The sequence below is a fragment of the Pongo pygmaeus genome, chromosome 2 (assembly GCF_028885625.2).
Source record: "Pongo pygmaeus isolate AG05252 chromosome 2, NHGRI_mPonPyg2-v2.0_pri, whole genome shotgun sequence".
Classification (NCBI taxonomy): domain Eukaryota; kingdom Metazoa; phylum Chordata; class Mammalia; order Primates; family Hominidae; genus Pongo; species Pongo pygmaeus.
Genome location: NC_085930.1, coordinates 181,416,823 through 181,431,877, shown reverse-complemented (window position 1 = coordinate 181,431,877; position 15,055 = coordinate 181,416,823). Strand labels below are relative to the sequence as shown.

Below are 15,055 nucleotides of genomic sequence, written 5' to 3'. Positions count from 1 at the left end.
TAGTTGTATGGGCCAGATGGAGTTAGTCATTTTTCTTGCCTTTAATCTTAAACAATGTTATGGTAAGGGTCAATGCTTTTCACGCATAATATTTTGTCAGCAAGGGAAAAAAGATTATTTTGTATGGCAATATAAGTATACTGCATACAGTACAAAAATTGGCACCATACTTAAGTATCCCTTGATTACATCTGTCAATTATAGTAGTTCAGTAAATGGACAGCAACTTACTGTAATAGTGACTAGCAACATTTTTACCAATAACTTTTACAGAAAAGAAAAATCTCTACTAACGATGCTACATCTTAAAGAATACTGCAATTTTTTTTTTTTTCACATAATGGCAATGAATTTTCCATAGATATCATCATGTGAAAGGAGAAACTGTAGAGTATGGTCAGTTTCTTGGGTTAAATAAGTCAGCAAACAGTTCAGTTTTTGTTGCATTTATCCCAAGAAAAGAAAACATTTTTTTCTAACAATATAATTAATCTTGTTTTCACATTTGTTTCAGCTTAAATCCTGGCTAAATGCTTATGAAACAGGTGCTCCAAGAATTTCAGAAATATGCCTCCAACTTTTTCTAGCACGATGTAACATACTAGGAGCCACAATTTCTGGTCAATAACATGTATTTTATAATCCTTCACTGTGCTTGTCAACCATATTTTTGGAAATGTTTCGTTGCACAATTTTTCTGGGAAATGTCATTATATGATATCATCTCTGGGCAACTTGTTTGCCAAACTGTTTAGGCGGATGACTAGAAAACTGCTTCAAAATTTGCATGAAATTGCTATCCATTCCATCACTCAAATTCCTGATTATGCTATCGCTGATAAAAATATAAATTGTTGACTCCCACAGTAAAATGGTCATTGTAATGCCATTATTAATTATAGAACTACCAATTGAAAGACAAATACACTTTTCTGGCAAATGCATACACAGCATACATTTGTATATGCATAAATATTTATTTGTACAAATAAATGCATATATGTATAAAAGTTCATTTGTAAAATTACATATTTATATATATATTTAAAATATAATGTAATTTATTTACATATTGGATTTTTCTCATTCTCCACACAATCTCTCATCTCTCTCTGTCTCTCTCTCTCTCACACGCACACAAACACACACACATTCTGTCTCATGCGCACACACACTCTCTCTCTCTCACATATACACACAGAGACAGGAGATTTTCTATTAGTGGCTTTATACAATACATAACACAATGCCCTTCACAGAAGCACTGAATAACCTTGACAATTACAAATGGGTTCCTTTGAAATATTGTATGAACATTAAACCAAAAAAATCTGTGTTAAGAATAGGGTAACAAATATGAAAGTGATTTTAATAAAGATCCTTTAATAAAGGTCTTCCTAAATTTTGCTGATCAACGTATGCATCATAGAGGGGTATTATCTTCCTCAATCACCACTAGGAGATTAGGAGAAAAAAAGAATAGTGACTGAACAGACGTGTAAGAATGATACACAAAAACTCATAGTAAAAGTGGAAAAGAAGAAACATTTTGTAAACCTGAAATGTCTTGGAATATAATTTTCCATGTGGAATCTGGCTCAAATAGCATGTCAGATGCCAACTGAAGCAGCCACAGGCATGTGAGCTACAGCACTGTCTAAAGGATGCCACTAGTCTCAATAAATTCCCAGTAACAGTGAGTTGGTGGCAAGAGCTGTTCTGGTCTAGTAACTGAAGGCAAGTACCAGGCAGCTAAATGACAGAGCTTCATGACTGAGACTGCTATTGAAAAAGAAGAAGGTTTGTGTGTCTGATGGGTGAACTCATGCAATAATACTAATATAGGGGTGGGGATGGGTGGGAGGAGTTGATAATGAGAAAAAGCATTATATGAAGATATCAAGCAATCAATGTGAATAAGATAGAGTAGCAAAACAAAAAGTAACAAGGAATATAAGAACAGAAGTCTAGGTGAGACTTCAGTACATGATTTAAGACAGAAATCTTACACTCTTCATCAAAATGTGCAATATTAAGAATTGGAAGAAAAAAATGTACCTTGATTGTGCTACTAAAAAAAAAAATCTCAGTTTTCATAAGTGTCTCTACAGACTTCCATCACTTTCTAAATTGGTAATGCACAAACAAAAATGGCAAGGAATTTATTCACTTATTTATTTATTTATTTAGAGACAAGGTCTCATGCTGTTGCCCAGGCTGGAGTGCAGCAGCTGCAATCAGGGCTCACTACAGCCTCAACCTCTCTGCTCAAGCAATCCTCTCACCTCAGTCTCCTGAGTAGCTGGGACCACGGGCATACATCACCATACCCAGCTAATTTTTTATTTTTTGTAGAGACAAGGTCTCATTATGTTGCCTGGGCTAGTCTTGAACTCCTGGGCTCAAGTCATTCTCTCGCCTTGATCTCTCAAAATGCTGAGATTACAGGTGTGAGCCACTGCGCCCAGCCTAATTGTTTATTTTGCAGCTGTCCAGTAATGAAATTCTTCTGTAGTTGCTGTTATGAAAATTTAGTGAAGAAACTATTTCCACACAGCCTTTTGAGGCCTTATAGGTGACTGTTACATTTAAAATACTTGAGGCCACTCTACATGATAAAAGCTTACATTCCCAGAACTAAGAATATTAACTGGACTGCAAAAAGAGATTTTGCTCCTTGTTTTCAATGTCAAGTAAAATACATCTTCATCTCAATAAAAATGTGAATGATATGATCAAACTATATACAGATTCAAAGAACTTGCATCATTAAGTCCTTTTTATTTTCAGAGCATGGAAAAACTGCAACGAGCTTGGGAAAACCAAAAGGTAGCACTTATACATGACTTTACAGGTCTAAAATAGATTTGCACATATATGTCCTCTCATCCTATATTCCTGAGACTGGTATCATTATCATTCTCATTTTATAAATAACAAAGCAAGACCAAAGAAGTTTCAATGGCTCGCTTAAGCACACACCCTTAGTAAACGACAGAGCCATTAACTCCAAGTTGCAAGCCACGTCCACTATGCATCATGCTGCCTCACCGAAGCAATTCAAGGCAGAGGAAGCTACATCTAAATAAGAGTTGCAAGTGTTAAGATTCTTCTCTAGCCTAAAAAAGAAAAGATTGTAAAAGGAAAAAGAACGTATGATCTATATGGACTGTGCATTAGGCAGTGCACAAAGACTAAATCTGGACTACAGACATTTTTATTAGGAGAGAAAGGACGTTAAAAAAAATACTAAAATTGACCATCCCCAAGGAGAGAGAACTTTCTTATCTTCCTGGAAAGCAAAGAGGTAGAACAAATAACAGTTGGTGGCACCCTAGGTTGTACGTTTTTGGTGTCACATGTGTGTCAAATGCCAAATGCAAGGAGTCCCAAATGTGTCAGGAGAAAGTCTAGACCCAAGGCGCCTAGATGGTAACCACCTCATGCTCCCATCCTGTTCCTTTTGGGGAATCCATTAACTATTCTATCTGCCCAGAAGTTCAAGATGTTCATAGGTTTTGTCGGTAAAAATAGCTGATGAGCAAGTGTTCTCAAATTTACCCTTTGTAATAAGGGTTTAAAAAAAAAATGGAACAACAGACAGGATGGTAAATAAAGGGAAGGCTCTTCATGACATTTAAGTTTCTTAAAAAGGATATTGTAAGCTCATGAATGAGCAGGAAATTAATAAAGTAAACCTTTACTAACCACAGGAACAATAAACTGTTAAAGCACGGAGCAGAAAGAAACATATGTTAACAAAGAATAATAGATAATATTTACATGACTTTTACATTTTCTGGTTTTACATTTTCTGGTTTGTTGTTAAATTGACCATTTTGAATAATGGTTAAACCATTTCTATTATCATCTTAGCTTCACAAATTACACAGATCTTCTTGTACAGAGTGTGTGAAAAGCTCAATATGTTTAGGCGGAAGCTAATTGACTCAAAATCCAAAGTGTTGATTTAAACAGGAGGAGATGGTTGCAAGAGAGCTCATCTAAACAATATGATAGCTAAGCAGATGTGCGCTTCATGCCTTAAAACAAAACAACTTGCTCTGATATACACTGCTTTAAACTTATTTTTAAGAACTTATGCAGCTAATAAGATATTACATCCTCAACACACATCCTTGCTTTACTACCTTTTTTTTAACTGAGAAAATCATGGCAGAGCGTTCTATGTGAATTGACCAAAGTTAAAACAGCCCGTTCAGGGCAGAACCAGACTCACACTCAAGCCTCCTGGTAATTCATATACGCTCTTCGTACTAGGCTACCTTGCCTCCAACCTCATCCCGAAATCACAAAGAAACTCATGGTGTAAATTAACCTTTGGAAAGTATAATAATAGATGTATATTTCATGCTTACAATTTTATTCTGCAATCTTTACGTATGCATATATAATTGAAAAAAAAGGGAAAGAATGTGTTGTTGCACATCCAGTTAAATAAAACTATACTTTCTGGGAAACTTAAATATCAGATAAAATAAAGATTTAAAAAAAATTTTTTTAGTGTTTTGGGTCATATTCAGACCTGCTTATTGGCAAATAAATAGATGGATGTATCTTTAAAATAATCAGATGGTCTCTCTCAAAATTCAGATAACACTTTCCTCCTTACAGATCTGTGGTTGGCTGGGTTTCTTCCTAAAATAAGCTAGCCCTATCTTCCAGAGTAGTCACAGTAGAGATTCCAGAAAATCACGGGAGAGATTTCAGGCTACATACCATGCCACATGGGTTAACTGTTTAGCCAAATTGAGTTAATTCTCGTCAGAGATAATCTGATGCTTCTATTACTTGTCTTTTTCAAAATCTACCGGCTTTTAAGGTCTAACGGTGTGCTTGCAACATAGAAAGGGCTTCTTCAGTCATTTGGTCTGAATATACATACAGTTTATATGATGGTCTATAAGAAACACTGATATGCCCATGGTAACAAAAATTTCATTTGTTTTATAGAAAGAAACTGTTAAACCATAGTCCAATAGATCTTAGAAGACCATGTAAAATTACTTTTAAAATGTTTAAAATGATTTTCAGTGTTTAACACCTACTTTTCTGTTCACAGAAGCGCTTCTGTGTCTTCCCAATTACGATGCTCTTGAGAGTCAATGAATGGCCCATAAGCCATGGTTCTACAACCTTCAGCAAGGTAAGCAGCATTCACCAAAAACTTAAAAGGGAGTACATGTTTTTGCTTTAGCCACCTGGATTCTCCAATACAGTTTGGCTCTTATATCCTAACTCACCTCACATGATAATCTGTTGCTGGTCTAAGATCTTTCAGGTTACATTCTAATTCTTCTCCACTGTAAAGAAAAAGCATTCATTAGTTGCTAATTCCAGTTTCAAAAGCAAACGAGATTTGGAATTTGGGTGTCCAGTAATGTACTGACAATAATGCATGAACTAATATGTCAGATTCCACCATAAACCAGAAATAAACTTTCTTATTTGATATTATTATTTGTTTGGGACTAGAAAATCAGGTTCTTTTTAATGATGCCATCTTAGATCTCGAAAATGGCATGGTTAACTTACTAATAAAATTCTAAAAGATCTTATCACTTCTTACAAGTAAATACATAAAAGTAACTAAGTAAGCAAATGAATGAATGAACAAACAAATGAATAAAAATGATCATACCAGCTGTTAACAGAAGGCACTTTCCACACTTACCTTGGCAGGAACTTCAATTATCTCAACTCTGGACTGTCTTAACAAAAATCACAATCTCATTTCCTCACTTACCAATGCACCCAACAAATAGCTCTCTTCAATAAAATAAAACCATTTATGTCCTCAAAAGTTGCAACCGAACCTCAACTTAAATCATGAAGTAACCAACCAAAATAAGGAATGTTCTATTGAAAATTTTTAAAAAGGTTAAAGGTTATGTGTGCATGTGACTTGTTTTGTGTTCTTTAAGAATATCGGTGTCATAAAAGTATAAGAAATATCGTGGAAGTGTTCCGAATTAAAGAAGGCTAAAGAGACATGACAACTAAAGGTACTGTCTGACCCTAGACTAGCTCCTGCATGGGAGGGGGTGAAAACTACTTAATTTTTCAAAATAACAGGCATTATTTATAGACCAAGCGACAAAGCTGGAATATAGACAACAGATAAAAGTATTGTATCAATGTAAGTTTATGAAGTTATAATTATACTGTGGTTCTTTAAAAAAAATTCTTATAGAAAATATGCCGAAGTATTTTGTAGTAAGGGACCATTACATATAAAACTTATGAAAAAAATATGGATTGAGGACAGAAAGAGGAAAACAGGAAGTTCAAATGATAAAGCAGAGTATAAAGTTAAGAACAAGTGAATCTGGGTATGGAGTATATATGTATTCCTTGATTTCTCTATTTTGGGGACATCTTATAAGTTTGAAGTTATTCCAAATAAAAGGCTGGGTTTTTTTTTTTTAAGTTGTGAACTGGAAGCTGTGTCCAGACCTTGCCTGAAGCTCTGTTGTTTGGCCTACATTGTATCTTTAAAATATCTTGCATTTGTTCCAGACTTTGCCTGAAGTTCTGTTGTTTGGCCTACATTGTATCTTTAAAATATCTTGCATTTGTTCCATTAGTTTAACAACAGGGAAGTTTGTAAAATAATTCAGATTTTCAGCATCTTTTGAAAAAAAATTCAAAGAATCAGCAAATTTTAGCAACAATCGACTTAGGCTGAGTGGTGACTGCTTCCTTTCGATGGCAACAGGAGCTCTCCTGTTCACCTCATTTTCAGCCTTTCCACTTTGCTCATGTATGTTACCTGCTGAGCCTCTCTGGGCACGTGAGGCTCTAGCTCCTGCCACCAATGTTCATCTTGCATGAAAAGACTCCATCCACAGTTGTCCGGCAGTACACACAAGGAATCAGTACCAGGACCCCACCCCCACACAGTGTATACACATACTCAAGTCCCCAGTTGGCCCTGCATATCTGCAGGTCTCATTTCCCATGAATATTGTTCTGGTCTCCATGTGGCTGACAAGGAATCCGTGTATAAGTGGGTCCGTGCAGTTCAGACCTGTGTTGTTCAAGGGTCAACAGCATCTGTTCCTTGCCAGGCATGGGGGAGATGGCACTCTGTATTTCTTTAAAGTTGCTACTAATTCTGATTTTTCAGACTAGAATAAAATGGTGGTGAGCCAGAGTTAGGAATATCCTAAATACAGTGGGGAATCCCTCGAGTGTTATCAGAAGGGCAGTGATCTGGCCTGAGTTTGTTTCTGCAGTGAGTAGGCAAGCTTGTAGAAGAGCAAGAGTTGGGGGTGGAAGACCTGCAGGAGACTCCTGAGGGCTTCCAGGGAAGAGACAATGGAGGTAGCCTGGGTAGCAAGAGGAGGACACAGCAGCCACAGGGCTTGCGTCCTTAACCTCTGTCCCTCTTTCCTTGTCAGGGAGACTGTCCGTGGAGCAAGAATTAGGAACAGCAAAGGGGAGATACGCGTCTGTGGCACTGATGCAGCAGGAAAATAGGAGAGAAAAGCAACATCTCTGGCAGAAAAAGTGAGAATTGTGTGACCACATTATCACCCTGGGCACGGGCAGTCACTGGAGGGTCCACTCACAGGGAGGCCAAACAAGCAGTTAAAACAAAACTGACTTTCTGATTTCCTGCTCTGCAAATCTGAGCAGTACCCAGTAATTACAAAGAAGACAGACATGGCCCTAAAATGTTTCTCACATTTAGAACACAGTTATAAATCTTTTGAATGGTCAATACCTGGGAGTCCACAGAGCAGAAGGGGCTAATCCCTTCCCTGTGAGCTAAACTTTTGACCATTTAAGGCCTCGAAATGAAATGTTTTAAAGTATCTTTATTACAGGCTGGAAACTATTGTGGAAGGTAAGAAATAGGGTAAAACAGAAGGAAACATATTGTAGAACTTTAAAAAACAGGGCTACAAAAAGGTCTGGATCTAAAACATAAGCGGTCACCTTATAATCGCCCAATGTATGCAAAAACTAAAAGTCATAATCGCCTTTTGCTGACAGACATTAACAGAAAGTTTTCAATAATACTCTACTGACAGCAAATATAACCAAGTGATATATTACACCCATACCAAATAGCTCTAACTACTCATTTCCAAATAAGAATTACTCTGTACACAATGAATTCTTAGCATTATAATTATTACTAAATCTTAAAATAAACTAAAGGAAAATTTGCCAAGCCTATAAAGTTTTCCTTTGTTTTCTCCATTTTCCTTCACAACTCCAATTTTACAGTTTAGCAGCAAAGAAAAACGATAGAAACATACACAACCTGTAAATTATCTTGTATTTTCCATCTCGTCCTTTGTCTGATAAGGCAACCTCATAACTGTAGGGGAGGGAAAGACCACTGTGGGGTCCACAGGAAAGTCCAACAGGGGGAGCCCAGGACAACACAACTGCTCTTGCCTGAATATTAGAAACCTGAGGAAGAAAAACATGGGACAAAAGCATTCAAATCCATTTTACATTTTCAGAATCATTAGTAGTGGCATAAAACTGGCTCACAGTTAATCCAAGGTAAACTAGTTTAATTACAATGAAAGACATCTTATATGGTGCTCTCTTTCAAAGTCCTAGTGTCCAAAATATGGTTCTTGCAACATCTGTCCTTATAATGCCAACTTTCATCCAAATCCAGTGCAATTTGCATTCTGTCCTCCATAAAGTAAAATAATGTCATGCGAGGGAATTTTTTTTTTAACGTAAGTAAAAAGCTGAAGGTATGATTTCTACATTATGTGGAAGAAGCCATACCCACAGGTACTTTGATCTGGTTTCAAGCCTTGCATGGTGTCACATCATTCTTCAAAGCTAATACCTTTCCAACAATACCCCCTGAAGTCCTGCAGATTCCCAGGAGAACCCAATGGGTGGAGAACTGGAACTAAGGACCAGGCTGATATGGGATTAGTATCATTATAGAAGTGGAGATGTTTCACCTCTCTAAGCTCTGCTTTTATACTTTTGATTTAGCCTCTACTTCAGATTTCATTTGAACTGAAGACTCTGGGACTTAAAATACCCAGAACCTTCTTAAAATACTACTCTGAGACATGTTTTACAAAATCTACTCCATCTTCCAGAGGTGTTTATGAGGACTAAGCTCCGACTGGCCACAGCTGTAACCTGTTTATTGATAGACCCTGCATGGGCTTCCTTCCTGATATGGTTTGGATTTGTGTCCCCGCCCAAATCTCATGTCGAATTGTAATCCCCAATCTTGGAGGAGGGCCTGGTGGGGGGTGACTGGATCATTGTGGTGGACTTCCCCCTTGCTGTTCTCCTGGTGTGAGTTCTCACAAGATCTGGTTGTTTAAAAGTGTGTGGCACTTCCCCCTTCTCTCTCTCTTCCTCCTCCTCGGGCAACGTAAGACATGTCTGCTTCCCCTTTTCTTCCACCATGATTGTAAGTTTCCTGAGGCCTTCCCAGCCATGCTTGTACATCCTGCAGAAGCATGAGTCAATTAAACCTCTTTTCTTCGTGAATTACCCAATCTCAGGTAGTTCTTTATAGCAATGCGAGAACAGACTAATACACTTCCCTTCTCTGTCTCAGTTCCCTTGTCTCCAACCAGGGCTTCCTGGGTCACATCCCCACATAAACTATTTGCACTCAAATCTTTGTTTTAGAGACCATTTCTGGAGAAACCCAACCTAAAATATGATCTAATTATTTAAAATAAATCTAAGGACAAAACTTTAATGCTGTAACTTTCTAAAGGCTATTCTATTGCTATCTAGATATCGGTCTGGATAGCATATTAAAAACAAAAAAGACTTAATACAGATGCTAAAGCTTAATGTTCACAAAGACTTTATAGCTGTAGATTATTAGGCTGTAGATGGAGACAGGTAAACTGTTCAGTCCCTTTTTTTCCTTCTTCCATTTTTGTCACTATCGGATCCATATAAAGATTATTGGAATTATTAAATACTTGAAATACAAATAATAAATATGGAAAATGAATGCAGAGTCTCTCTTCAGTCTGTCCTTCACTACATTTTTAGTGGAGATCACTTCATACTATTTATTCCATATAAATAGAATATCATGATATATTTAGCCAATTATTTAGTCAAACTCCTGCTCATCCTTAAAGACCCCAGCCCGGCCTCACTACCTCCCAGTAGCCTTCTCTAAATTATCTCATGCATTGTCACTCCTCCCACGTTCTACAGAATCTTGTGGATACTGCTATAACTGCTAATCACATTATGGCCTTTGTCTACCTCCCTTGGGCTTTGAGACTCCCTAAGGACAGAATCCAAGTCATATTCAACTGTGATCAGTGGTTGCTTAGTAAATGTTTGTTGAATAAAAAATCTAGGGAAATAAGATAGTCTGAGTTTCTGACACAGACTATCAGAAGATGGTAGGCTTGCATTACACATCTCTTTAAAACATCTGAAGAAGACTGCTATAGCTCCAGACTAGCAGCTCCTCTTCTCCACCCCTCCAACCCATCTGCACCACGACGCTGTGAGCAACCCTCCAGGATGCTGGCCTCTCTTATGTCCTCTCGCACACCCGTGGGACTTAGCTTTCAACTCTCCTACTTCCTTAGCTTTAAGCAACTTCTCTTGGACCCAGTTCAAATGCTGCCTTTGTTTATTCATTTAATGGTCATACCTCACCCTGTGAGGGGCTGTGGATACAAAGATGAGTAAGGTATGATCTTTGGCCTCAAGGAGCCCCAACCTGTTGAAGAGAGACAGGCACATGAGGGGCCTCATGGCAGATATACTGAACACAGAGGGACTCAAGTGTTCTGAGACTGATTCTGGACAGGTTTCTGTACTGTCTGCACTGTCAGATTCAACCACTCTTCTTGGTACTCTTGCCATATTTTCTGTCCCTGCATTTGGTGCATATTCCATTACACAGAGCATTACTTGGTTATTTGTTTGTTGTTTCTCTACCTAGATTTTAAGACAGCATTTCTAACATACAACAGTATATCTGCTCAATTCCTTCACATACTATTAATGAGTAATCCTGAGGTATTGGGTATCATATTTTATTTTTAACGTGGGAGATAATTTGTTACAAAGAGTTTGGTTTCTTGGAAGAAAAGAGGCTCATTAGGTACTGGAAAACACTCAACCAAGGTGACAAGTAGCTGCTTTGCACCCAAGAACACAGAAGATAGTAACACTGATTCCATGAATGGCGGTGTGAAATAACCATGTCTCAAAATTGCTCAGTCAAATGCCAACATTCTAGATACCAAACAAATACCCATAAAGTCACAACCCTTTAAACTCTACCTTTTATGTCAGCTATGACAACTTTACTTTTTTCCCTTAGGACTTGGTTCAATTATTATTTACCTGAACAGAGAAATACAACACTTGAAGCATCAACTAAAATAACATTCACTTTTTCCCTAGAGTCCCTAAGCAAGCCTTCAGGATGTACACTGTCATCAGCATGCAATGCAGGTGTTGGTGGAAATACATTCTTCCAATGTGCCAGCCTATCAGAAATGCAGTTTGAGAACTCAGCATCATTCTCAAAGGAAAGCGGTTTCTGTGAATTCTTTCCTTGAGCTAAGCAGCCTGACACCCAGATCATGATGATGTTCTGGGGCCAAATCCTTCTTGTCCTCCTGCTCTCTCCCTTTCACTGACCCTTGGCCTGAGGTTTCCCTTGTTTAGGCAATGGAATCAGGAGAAAAAGATCACTTAGTCTCCATTAGGACTTGGAACTTGTTTCCACTTAAGGCTGATTCCAGAAACTGACATGCTGTCTTTCAAGAGAACGTCACTGGAAGGTGAATTCTCAGCACTAGACATATTTACTCCAAGTGTCCTGGGAGGTAATGCCTTAATGAGAGATTTGGAACTCTAGGAACTCTATCTAGGTTCATGCCTATTTCAGAGCAACAACACTCATATATGACCTTCACATTGCAAGTCTCTCTGTGTGTGCTGAAACTTTCTTGCCAGCAGTGACCACCAAGCTTAACTAGGGCACGGCTAATTTGATCATCACAGTGATCACCATGGCTGTTGTTCCCCTCACCCCTGAAAAAAGTTTAGAAGCCATAAAACTAACTGACTTCCTTATATTGAATTAACCTACCATAACTAGAAAGTCAATCTCCTTTTTAATGGTGATAAAAGGGGTAATTTCTAGTTATAAAATTATTGGACAAGGTGCAATCTGACATTTGTTTCTGCAATAGTAATATAAAGGGGTCTGTTGCACAGATTACTAGTATACATTTGCATATGAATTATTTAAACTAAACTGCTTTAGAGCACCTTGAAGGACTCACAAAATTACTTCCTACTACTAAGTGGTCACATACTATATTAGAAATCATTCCTGTCTATTTATTAAATGTAGATTCCAATTTGAAAGCAGTTCAATAACTGCTATAAAAGAGTCTGTTGTACAGGTTACTAGTGTAAGTCTGCATATGAATTATTTAAACTAAACTGCTTTTGAGCACCTTGAAGGACTCATAAAATTACTTCCTACTTGTAAATGGTCACATACTGATTAGAAATCATTCTTGTCTATTTATTAAATGTAGATTCCAACTTGAAAGCAGTTGTTCTGTATGTGTGTGTATAAGGAAATTATAAAACTGCATTGTCCTGTAGCTATTTGATATGTAATCCATAGCTTGCTTTCTCCTTGCACCTTCTCTCCTGTTCATCCCAATATTTTAATACTATTCTATAAAATTTTCCATTTTTTTCTGAGATTTTATTATTATGCAAATGATAGTACTTGGATCAGAAACATCATTTATTCTCATAGTTACTAAACTGTTTCTTTCATGTTCAAAAATATTTCCTCGTACATTGGTAGCTTCTAAATTTGCTCTGGCCTTTGGATTTAACTATGTGGGAGGCCTACTGATCTAATTAAAGAGTACACTAAGGAAATATTACCACACAAATACTGGCTTCACTTCTAAAGGATCATCATGAGAAACACCACCACAAAGGAAAATAAATGAAAAAGGAAAAGGTTAAAGAAAAAGGATACTGAAATCTAAGAATTTCAGTCATCTGTTTTTATGATTCCTTAAGTGCTAAGAGCCGCCTATCTGCTCCCAGATGCACTACTGTTTATCTTTCAAGGGATTGCTTCTTACAGGGGAAGTGTTCCTCGCAGGTCAGTTTACTCGCTTCTGGAACCGACAAATCAATTGTTCCAACAAGCTAAACATTCGCGGATGGAAACAATGCAGAACCACAATTCCAGGTTACATTATTTATATCCTGAAAATAAACAGCCCACCAGTCTATGGGAGACTACATCTAGCACCACCACCAGAGAAGGTCAGACCACATTAGGCTCGAGATGGCTGGCTAATTCCTAAGCCACTCAGAATAATATCAGGCTTATTGCTCTGTCATGGTGGAGGCTATACCAGTGAAGTCCCCATAGCACCTAACTGTTCCAGTCCCAAGATAAATACCTAGTATACTTGTATACCATTATTAATAAAATTAAAATGAAACTAAGTATTTGGACCTTTTAGTAGCTGGGTCTCTGAAGAGTAAAAGACATGCTCAATTCAGGGTGCCCAAAGTTCTAGAAAGATGACTGGAATCCACAAGTTCTGCATCTAAATAAAATTATCTGCAAAACCTCAAAGCAAAATATATGCCTTTTATTTAGAGGTGCTACCAGTTGTGGCTGAAAGGAACAAAAAATTAAATAATCCTTTTTACAACTGTGCGCCCAACTTTGCATGGCTCTGCTTCTTTCCCTGTCAGATGGCCTGATACCTCTTCCTTCCCATGTCAGAGGACAGAAGTTTCACTTTTGCTTAGTGATATGCTACAAACCATAAATACTGCATTCCAAGTACATAATTTACTTCTCATATAGTCCCACGTAGTATTTCTTATCCTACCTTTCAAAGATGAGGAAACTGAGGCACAAGGAAATGATATCACTTACCCAAGGTCACAAAGACAGGTAATAGCCAATGCAAGTCCCAACCCAGAGGGCCAGATTGCAAAGCACAGGCCTTCCCCTCTAGTGGCTGCTGCCTTATACTCTGGCGGAGGCACATCCTGAGGCTGGTCAGACTTCCGGCGTTTGTGCCCCCTGCCAGAACCCAGCTACAGCCACACACTTCTTCAGCAAAGATCTATTAAGGGTTCACTATGTCCCAAGGACAGTGCTAGGTATTAGGAGCAAAAAGTTAGATAACACATAATCACAAACAAGAACTTCAGAGAGAAAAGTGGTACGAAGAGGAGAGACAGAAACTGCATAAACAACTAATTGGGCTGGAAATAAACAGTGGACTGTCTCAGGCAATAACATTTATGAGGATCAGAAGGGGAGTGTGGTAGGTCCCCAAAGAGGTCCACATCCTCGTCCTTGGAACCTATGAATATATTACCTTATATGGCAAAAGGGACTTTGAAGATGTGACTAAGTTAAGGCTCTCGTGAAGGGGAGACTTAACCTGGATTATCTGGCTGGGCCCAGTAAAATCACAGGGGTTCTTGTAAGTGAAAGAGGGAGGCAGGACAGTGAGAGACAGGCATGTTAGAAGCAGAAGCTGGGGGAATATGGCTGCTGACTTTGCAGACAAAGCCAAGGGATGCAGGCTGCCTTTAGAAACTGGAAAAGGCAAGAAAACAGATTATGTCCCAAAGCCTCTAGAAAGAAATACAGCCCTGCCAACACCTTGATTATAGCCTAGCCAGAGACATTTTGGACTTTCTGGCCTCTAGACCTTTATGACAATAAATTTGTACTGTTTTAAGCCATTCAATTTGTGGTAAATCATTACAGCAGCAATAGGAAACATATAGGTGGAGAGAAAGAGAAGTTGTTTTAGTCATGTGCAAAAGCAGGAGGCACGAACAAGCATGGCACTCTTCATACGAACTCCCCTTGTCTGATATGCCTTCAGCCCAGGCAACCTGGATACACTTACACTGCCAACCAGAGAACCAGACATGCAGGGTGGTTAGCACCAACCACCACCCATATGCTGGCAAAGCAACTTGTGTCCAGAGATGCCCACTTCCTATCAGGTGATTT

At 38.1% G+C, this 15,055-nt stretch overlaps 1 protein-coding gene across 11 annotated transcripts in view; it reads right to left on the bottom strand.

The window, feature by feature from the left end:
- FNDC3B (fibronectin type III domain containing 3B) overlaps positions 1-15,055 on the bottom strand; it is a 361,515-nt gene that overhangs the window by 96,578 nt on the left and 249,882 nt on the right. For all 11 annotated transcript variants that reach the window (XM_054482960.2, XM_054482961.2, XM_054482962.2 and 8 more), the window contains 2 exons: positions 8,297-8,448; positions 5,265-5,324 (listed from right to left, as the gene is read on the bottom strand). In XM_054482960.2, coding sequence (XP_054338935.1) covers positions 5,265-5,324; positions 8,297-8,448 — 212 coding nt within the window. The remainder of the gene's footprint in view (positions 1-5,264; positions 5,325-8,296; positions 8,449-15,055) is intronic.